Genomic DNA, 9,715 nt, shown 5'->3' with positions numbered 1-9,715 from the left:
CTTAGATGGGCAGGGGTAGATAGCATAATGGTTATGCAAATAGACTCTCATGCCTGAGGCTCCGAAGTTCCAGGTTCAGTCCCCTGCACCACCATAAACCAGAGCTGAGCAGTGCTCTGGTTAAAAAAAAAAAAAAAAAGAAAAAACCTTCTCAGACAAACAGCAGTTGAAGGAATCAACTATCAACAAGCCTGCCCTGAAAAAAAGTTCTGAAAGGTCTCTCTCTCTCTTTTTTTTTTTTTTTTTTGCATGAGCTGTGGTTTATTCCAGGACAGACAGACAGAGAAAAGGGCATGCAGGCAGGTGCGGGTTCACTTGATCATCTTCTTGGGCTGCAGGTTGTTGGTGTGGCCGCACTTCTTCTTGCGGCAGTTGACGGTGCACAGGTGCAGACGTGTGTAGCACTTGCGGCAGATCATCTTCTCGAAGTTGTACTTCTGCGCCAGCTGCCACAGCGACCCTGAAAGGTCTCATAAACAATCACAGCATCATTAACATACCATATATCAGAATACTCTAAAAGTCTACAATATCTTCATTTAAAATATCTTCATTCCATAATTTCAATAAATGTCAATGGCCTGAATTCACCTACTAAGAGGCACTGAGTAGGAAGATGCATCAGAAAACACAACCCAACCACCAAATGCTGTCTGCAGAAACCCCAGCTAACTCAACAAGACAAACACAGACTCAAAGTGAAAAGATGGAAAACTATCATACAAGTCAAAAGACCACAAAAAAGGGCAAGAACAGCTATTCTCAATAGACCTTATAATAAATAATATTTAAAAAGATAGGGATGAACATTATTTAATGATCAGAGGATCAGTCAATCAAAAGGATTTAATGATTATTCACATCTATGCACCCAGTGAAAGGCCATCTAAATACACCAAACATCTACTGAAAGAGCTATAGCAACATATTAACAGTGACACATTAATAGTAGGGGATTTCAATACCCCTTGGATATTAGGCCAGAAACTATCAAATACTTAGAGGAAAATATTGACAGAGCTCTTTTTCATCTAAATTTTAAAGGCATCTTCAATGAAACAAATCCAATTTAAAAAAAAGTTGAGCAATAAACACAAAGAGGAACTTGGAATGGGTCTGGTGTATTTCACCAAAGTAAAGGACTCTGGGGTTGGAGGGGAGGGTTCAGGTCCTGGAACATGATGGCAGAGGAGGACCTAGAGGGGGTTGAATTGTTATGTGGAAAGCTGAGAAATGTGAACAGGGGTAGATGGCATAATGGTTATGCAAAGAGACTCTTATTCCCGAGGCTCCAAAGTCTCAGGTTTATGGCGAATTCATCTTCTTTACCCCATCTTGGATGAAGCTTGGAAATATGTTAACTGAGATAAGTCAGAAACAGAGGGATGAATATGAGATGATCTCACTCATAGACAGAAGTTGAAAAACAAGATCAGAAGGGAAAACTCTAAGTAGAACTTGGACTAGAGTTGGTGTATTACATCAAAGTAAAAGACTCTGGGGTGGTGGTGGAGGGGGTGGTGGTTCAGGTACTAAAACATGATGGCAGAGAAGGACCTAGTGGGGGTTTTATTGTTATGTGGAAATGTTGTGCATGTACAAACTATTGTATTTTACTGTTGACTATAAACCATTAATCCCCCAGTAAAGGCATTAAAAAAAAGAAGAAGAAAAAACAGAAGCTTCATTTGCAAGTTGAGACAGTTTAGCCAGCAGGGTACCTGCTTTGCCCTGTTTAGCAGGGAACCATTCCATGCTGTGATATCTCTGCCTTCCCCTTCTCTCTGTATCTCTTTCTCCTCATATCAGAAAAAGTCAATCCAGGGCACTGAAGCCCCTGAAAACGGCAAAAACAGAACTAAACAATACATCTGCAGCCAGTAGTCCTCTGCTCCCTGCTCTTACATAGGAGCTGAACCTCGACCTGGGACACTGGGATGCTGTGCCCCCCAAGGCTGGGCCCTCTCCTGGCCCCCATCTTTGCTGGCTGCCTCTCCTGCCCTTTGTCTAGGACTGAATCTGGGCTTAACACAATTAAAGACTTGGCAAAGCAGAAACCTTCCCAAGTGAACTATCTTAGTAGTTTTTTTATTTTTTAAATTTATAAAATGGCAACACTGACAAGACCATAGGATAAAAAGGGTACAATTCCACACAATTCGCACCACCAGGACTCCCCTGATAGCTTTCCTATTCTTTATCCCTCTAGGAGGATGGACCAAGGGTCATTATGAGGTGCAGAAGGTGGAAGGTCTGGCTTCTATAATTGCTTCCCCACTGAACATGGGTGTTGGCAGGTCGATCCATACTCCCAGACTGTCTCTCTCTTTCCCTAGTGGGGCAGGGCTCTGGGGAAGTGGGGTTCCTGGACACATTGGTGGTGTTGTCTGTCCAGGGAAGTCCGGTTGGCATCATGGTAGCATCTGGAACCTGGTGGTTGAAAAAGAGTTAAGATAGAAAGCAGAACAAATTGTTGACTAATCATGTACCTAAAGGCAAGAATATTACAGATGAGGATTTGGGGTCTCCATTTTGGAAAAAGATAGTAGGTCTATTTTAGGTTTATTCTAAGAGGCTCATAACTTTACTAGGTTTTTGCCTGAGTCTGACCACTAATATGCAGGTTATTGTCTGGGGAGATGGTGTCATAGTTAGAAAAAGGACTAGAAAGCTGGATTAGGGAACAGAGTAGCTCCCAAATACAGTAAAAGTATATAAATATTGTTAACTGTAAATTTCATTGATTTGGTCTGGGGCCAATATTCAGCAGAGGATTTTAATTGGTTCTTTTCTTTCAGAGCCCTGCTCAGCTCTGGCAATGGTAGTACTGGGGATTAAACCTGAGATCTCAGAACCTTAGGCCTGAAAGGTTTTTTTCAGGACCATTATGCTGCCTCCAGGGACTTGCCTGGCTACTTCTTAACCATTGTTGAACCAGTCTTAGATATTGTGCCTCAAAAAATAAAAAAGTGCTTCCCTTCCAATTTAGAGATACAACCAAGTTAATGGATGGAATTCTCAACTGCCAGCTGTATTTGTCCCCTTTCTTCAACCCATGTGGCTTCTACCTCCCCTCTGGCAGCCCACATCACAAACACAGTTAAAGATGAATGGGAACTGCCACACACGCTGGCCAGCACCAGGGATAGGGACACACAGGTCCAGGGACACAGCTGCAGGTGGCTGTGGTTTGTGGGGGTGCTACACATCACCCACTCTGCTGGGGGCCTCCTGGTCTGGGAGAGACAGCAGCACCAAGAGTGCAGTCCCGCCTACTCTGGCAATTTCCAGCAGCTGTTCAGGCTAGTCAGGTGGGGCCAGGATGCTAGTACCTGGGGGGAGGCAGCACTCATTGAATGGCTCTAACTGGGGTGGAAAGACAGACTTTCCTCTCAGGGTCAGAGACGGAGCTGAGCAGAGCACATCTTCACAGAAGTCCCCAGAGTAATAATACCTCACCAGCACAAGGCCTGAGACAAGCCAGGGCTGGGGGTCTTTCAAGGGCAGGTTCTCCTCTTGGCAGAGCCCACCTGACCCCATATCACCCTGTGTAGTTGCACTCCACCTGAAGAAGCAGCAGGGGGCCTGGCTGAGACAGTCAGGAACAGACTTGGGAAGCCTGGGGAGTGGACCCTGAAGGAAATCATGGAAGCTGCCAGTCCCCATGCAGGAAGGACCTGGAAGAGCTCCCTCTCATGTATTACTCATGGCTGCCCCAGGTCATCCCTCGGTCCTGCCTTCACCCCAAACCACCTGCCACACGCCCCCGCCCCCCAAATCAAAAGGAAGACACAGCACGCCATCTTAAATAATTTTATAATTCCTGGATGGATTTAGTTTGTGAATAAAAAAGAAACACAAATGAACAGTGTTTACAATAATTATCAAGGCAAAGTTGACTCTAACACAATTTCCTTGTAATGTCATTGTCCTGTCAGTAATGTGACTCCAGCCATGTCTCTCTCTCTCTCTCTCTCTCTCTCTCACACACACACACACACACACACACACACACACACACACTCACTCTCTCTCTCTCTCTCTCTCATGGTTGAAGGCAGTGGGTGCATTTGCATCATGACACCACCATTGCAGCTGCTACTATCACCGAAAGGAACTCAAGCTGTGAGGAGCCAGTGCCAGCTCCCCAGGGCTCCCCTGAAGTGCGGGGGGCAGGGGGCTTGTTGCACAGAGGGCAATACTGGTGTAGGTCAGAGGGCGGGCAGGGCCTGGCCTGTCTTCTGGGTTTGCTTCTCTGGGCTTAAAGGGACAGTCTGGCTGGAAGACAGGGCCTAGGAGGAGCTGGAGGATAAGGGCTGAGGGGCTGAAGCCAGAGGAAGCTGATTCCAGGACTCAGTTGCCTGGACAGTGGTGTCTGAGTGCAGAAGAGGCCATGGGTGGCAGATTTAGCACCAAGTGGGCAGGACGCAGGTTTCTCGGCCTTGGCCTCCCCCTAGGTCACCCCAGGGAGTAGGCATCTGAGCTGGGCAGGGTGGGGGTGATGGTGGTTACCAGCCAGACTCTGTAGCCTCTCTGAGGCTGGTGGATGTGAGAAAACTCTGGCATAAGTGAGACTCTGACACCCAGAACCTGTGTCTCTTGCCCTAGTCATTGTCTGCAGAGTGGCTGGTGGCCGCCTGAACTAATGGGGAAGGGGGGTACACCCCGGAACTTGAATTCCTTTATTAACATGATATTGGTTTGTATGTCTTAAAACACAGCTCTTAATTTTTTCAGGTCTACAACTACTGTTTAATATCATAATAATCTCAACAATGGACACAATGTAACTGCCCCAGTTTTTGGAACCACACAGACAATATTGACAAGCAAAGGAAGAGAGGATGTGGGGTGGGGTGAAACCGCTCCTCCAAATCAGCCCCTGCCACCACCTCTCCCTTCAAGGAACAGGGTCACAACACTCACCAAACACAATGGAAAAATTGGGAGACACTTGGTTACAGTTTGGACACTCAAAAATTTTGGGAACAATTTTTTCTTAAAAAGAGTTCAGTAAAGACAGCCATTTTGTTCAGAAAGATTTCCCTGTAGCGTGTAGTTTTTCTTACCCAGATACTCCCTCAGTTCATAGAAGGGAGCACCCACATTCTCTTAAAAAATGCTTGCTTGAGTGGATCAGTCTTGTCCTGAGAAGCCTGGGGCTGGCAGTGATGGGCAGCTTGGCCTTGGGGAGCCCTGCTCCACCTCGCCCCTCTACCATGGCACCTGAGGCCACGGGCTCCACAGGGATGGCCTCCTGCACCTGTTCTCCTCAGACACCCCAGGGTGCTCAAGCAGTGGGGGTGGCCGGGCTCAGCAGGACTCTAGCAGCAGATCCAAACACCACTGTTGATAATCAGGAGAGGAGTAACTAAGTCCAGGGGCCAACTGACTGACAATGATTCCTCGTCCTCTGCTCAGAGGAGTGGGCAAGCCAGGAGCTCCTTGTGGAAATCAGCTGAACTCTCACTGACAGGAAATGCCGAGTCCCCTAGCCGCCTGGGCACCTGTGGGGGTCTGAAGCTCATGTGTGGGTGAGAGAGAAGCACTCAGAGCCCTACTTGGTCAGGAACACGGTCAAAGCTTAGAGCAGAGATGGATTAGGGGGCACTGGTTTCAAGGCCTTTCCATGTCGCAGTGTGCAGGTCCTCACACATTTCAATTCAGATGCTGTGTCAAGAACTTGACAAGAGGTGAACGGAAAGATGAAAGCCATGCTGAATATGTATATATTCAGTCCAAGAACTCTAGGCTGGAGTCCACCTACTCTTGTTCACCTCTTGTCAAGTTCTTGACACAGCATCTGAATCTGATCTGTACCCCTTTCTGTTTGGGGTACAGATCTCTTGATATAGAGCAGTAAGAATTCCAGTGGAACTAATGAGCAGGTGAGATTACAGGAGACCTACATGAAATTTTGCAGAAGTAGGTGGCATATTCCCATGAAACCATAAAAGTATGAAGCTGGTTACAGAACAAGGCTTTGTATGATGGACACTGTTCACTTGTTAAATGACAGAAATTTAGGAAACAATTCTAAGTGCTAGAAACTGGGTTAGCCTCGCCCCTAGGACATGACAGGAAGGTCATTTTCACTGGAAGTAGAAGGTAAAGCCCATTTTCATTCAGAGCAAGAATCCCTCCCCCCTTTTGGGGTACCAGATGGCCATTTGGGGCCAATGGGAAGCCCCATGATGGCTCACAGAGAACAGGGAGATGTCTATACCTCCAACCCCTAACTATCCTTCTTCTCCCAAGACCTTGTCTAAAGGACTCACACAGTTCTGGAGAGAAAGCAATAGGAGGGTTGAAAGAAGACTGAAGGAAGTTCAGTGAGAATCATACACCAAGGTGGGCAGGAGCAGCAGGTGAATTGATGATGAAATGTGACTGGTCTGGGAGGTGGCACAGCAGATAAAGCATTGGACTCTCAGGCATGAGGTTCTGAGTTTGATCCCCAGCATCATATATTCGAGAGTGCTCTGGCTTTCTCTCATTAATAAATAATTCTATTTTAAAAACTGAGTTGGTGGGTGCAGGGTGAGCTGCTTGTCAAAGCAGCCTGAGAACAGCTTTGGGCCAGCCCTGCCCTCATCTGTGGGCTGGGTTTCTGTCCTGCTTTCTCTGCAGTGCTGTGGTCCTAGGGGGGGTGTGATCTGCATCATGGTACACAGATTGAGAGCCCGATACCCTGGTCCCCAAGTGTAAAGGGATCACTGAAGTAAGAATTGGGGCCAAGGGCATCACTGGCTCACTACCTAGTTCTGTAAGCCTCTGGCCCTGCCCATCAAGCTTCGAGGAAGGAGCTCGATGAGCCCCGAGCAGCACCCCCATGACCCTTCATAGGGAAAGCTTGACAGTTGGGGCTGGTGAGAAAATATGGGACCCACGGCTGTGGTGACTTTACAGGCAGCATCAGGCTCTTTGGGCAAATAATCAGGGAAGAGAAAAGGAGAAAACACAAGCCAGAAACATTCAGTGTAGCAAATCTTATCAGAAGAGGTGTCTGGCAGGAGAGGTGGCCAAAAGGCTGGGTCGGGATCAAGTGGCCAGCTTCTCAGTGCCTCTTTACTTGAGGCCATTGTTATCTATGCCCAGGACAAGTGGCCTTCAAAATGCCAATACCATCAGCTAGATTTGCAAGTTGGGGATCAATTTTCAGACTGAGAGTAGGAAGCCAACCATATTCCATAAAGTGTCCACAAATGTAAAAAACAAACAAAACAACAGCAACAACAAAAAAAGTGTCCACCCACATTCCCAGGATGAGAGTAACAGACAAGAACCCTTGGTCATGAAGTGGGGTCCTGCACAAGTGGACAACACACCCCAGGGTCTCAGCTGGTCCATTACAGACAGAAATGAGAAAGGTGACCTGGGAAGGGCTTCTCTAGAAAAGACCTGTTAGGCAGGGAAGTGGGATGTACCAGAAGCCTTACAGAAACACCTGCCCTGGAGACTTATCTTGAGGATGGTTACTTGGGGGAGTGTGCATACTGTAGGCACTTCATGGAAACAATGAATGACAGGGTATAGGGAGGAATGTGTAGGGTGAGAAACATTCATTTGTGCCAGAAGGAGTTTGTAGGCAACAGGTGTAGAGTACAGCTGAGCGAATGGATGTGGTGGGATGTGGACATGATGGGACATGGCAGGAGCTGTGTCAGGAGCCTCTGTGACCTCAGGCTGCAGGAGTTTGGGTTCCAGGGGTGGGCAGGCAGATGCATTTTCTAGGGGCTCCTGGCTGCAGGGAATGGAAAGAGATGCTTAGGAGAAGCCAGCCTGGCTTCAAGGAACCGTCATGCCCCACAGAAACAGAGCAGCAGCAAACCCTTCTCTCTGAGGGGAGCTGTGCATTCTGATAGGCTTATGCATGAGAGAGCAAAATGTCAGACAAGGAGGGCTGGGAAGGCATCTCCATGCTGCCCTCCTGCTCACTGACTATGGAGAGGAGACAGAGAGAAGGAGAGATGGAGAGATGGAGAGACTGGGAAGACCATGGCCCTAAGACACACTGAGGCCAGCTCATAGCTACTCTTGCAAGAGACACCATGCCTGGGAAACAATAAGAAGAGCCCATCCTCTCTTCCAACCCCCTTCTGAGACTGATTACTCATCTTCTAAGGAGAAAGCACCTGCTGTGGTGTGAGGACCCTTGAGACGGCTCCCTCGAGCTGTCAGGATCTGGGCAGATGCTGGGCTGGCCAGTGCTCTCACTGCACATTCGTCCTTCCTTGGGCAGAGTGAGTGTTCCCAGATGGGTGGGGCCACCAGCTTCCAGTCTGTACCCCAGGCTGGGTAGCTCCTCCCTCCATGGTGGCCAAGAGTGTCAGCCCAGAGCAGGAAGCAGAGTCAGGGCAGAGGGAGGGAGGTGCCTGGCTGCACACTGGGGTGTATGCAGCCCAGCTCCTGGGCTGGCCTGGGTGTGGGTGGGTGCCCCATGTGCAGGGTGGGAGGGGTCAGCACGACTCCTCCAGGGCGTTGACCACCTGCTCCAGGATGTCTGGGCAGTGGTCAGCGATCTGCTGGAGGATGGTGTTGGCAAACTCCTGTAGCTCCGCGTTGTCCCGCTCCACTTTCTCTAGCTCGTTCTGAAGCTGGAAGGGAAGGAGAGATACGAATCACAATCCTGCTCATAGGCACAGAAATGGCACATCTGCAGCAATGTGGATGGACCTGCAGGGCCTTGTGCCAAGTGAAACAAGCCCAACAGAGAAAGGTAAACACGGCCTGGTGTCGCTTACACGTGGAATCTGAAAACAAAACAAGTGAAAAAAAGGTGAACTCAAAGACAATAGGATGGTGGTTGCCAGGGACATGGGGGCAGGAGCATCAGGGGAGAAGCAGGTGAAAGGGCACAGATGCTCTCAGTGAGAAGGTGAATGAGGGGTGAGAGAGTGCTCACTGGGTAGAGCATGTGCTCTGCAGTGTGTGTGGCCCAGGCTCAATCCCTGGTAGCACAAATGGGAGCCCCATATAATGTGGGAAACTCTAGTGCTATGGTTCCCCTCTCCCCCACCCCCTCACCTGTCTGTCTCTATATCTAAAACAAAAGAGTAAAGAAGTCAGCCTGGGGAATAGTGAATTGTGCATACACAAGGTACTGTGGGGGAGTGGGGGTAAGAAAGTTTCATTTTAGAGGAGCCTGAGAAGACAATACTGAAAGCAGCAACATGTGAACTGGACACGAGAACTGAACAGGAATCTGTCTGGAGATCAAAGAGGCTTTTGGGCAGAGGAAACACATGGAGGTAAAAGCCAGGAAATGAAGGAGGGAATTGCTTAGCTTGGGTAAGCCATGGGGAAACCGAAAGGAGAGAGGAACTCAAGCTGAATAGAAGGCTAGACTGTGGATGCAGAGTCAGTTCAGACTCAATCTCCTTAAAAAATAAAATGTGACATACAGATGCAACTAGAAACCTGACCCTCACCCCTAGTTAAGGACATAAAGAGAAGGCAGCAGCTTGTCACTCAAGGGCTAGCACTAAGTGCTTGCTGAGCTGACATGACCTTGGACTCCCAGCCTCCAGACTGGCCAGAAATAGATTTCTGTTCCTTGCAAGCCACCTGGTTTGGCATTTTTATTATTTTCCTAACTGATTAAGTTTGTCTAAGATAATGAGGATTTTTTTTCCCCTCCAGGGTTATTGTTGGGCTTGGTGCCTGCACCATGAATCCACCGCTCCTGGAGGCCATCTTTTCCCCCCTTTTGTTG

General features: G+C 48.3%; 1 protein-coding gene across 5 annotated transcripts in view; it reads right to left on the bottom strand.

Moving 5' to 3' along the window:
• Nucleotides 1-3,809: 3,809 nt before the first annotated feature.
• ERC1 (ELKS/RAB6-interacting/CAST family member 1) overlaps nt 3,810-9,715 on the bottom strand; it is a 450,240-nt gene continuing 444,334 nt past the window's right edge. For all 5 annotated transcript variants that reach the window (XM_060190339.1, XM_060190341.1, XM_060190340.1 and 2 more), the window contains one exon: nt 3,810-8,597. In XM_060190339.1, the coding sequence (XP_060046322.1) occupies nt 8,460-8,597 (138 nt within the window). In that variant the 3' untranslated portion in view covers nt 3,810-8,459. The remainder of the gene's footprint in view (nt 8,598-9,715) is intronic.

The sequence above is a fragment of the Erinaceus europaeus genome, chromosome 4 (assembly GCF_950295315.1).
Source record: "Erinaceus europaeus chromosome 4, mEriEur2.1, whole genome shotgun sequence".
In the NCBI taxonomy this organism is placed as follows: Eukaryota; Metazoa; Chordata; class Mammalia; order Eulipotyphla; family Erinaceidae; genus Erinaceus; species Erinaceus europaeus.
Note: the sequence above shows the minus strand (reverse complement) of the source record. Positions and strands in the feature narration are given on the sequence as shown.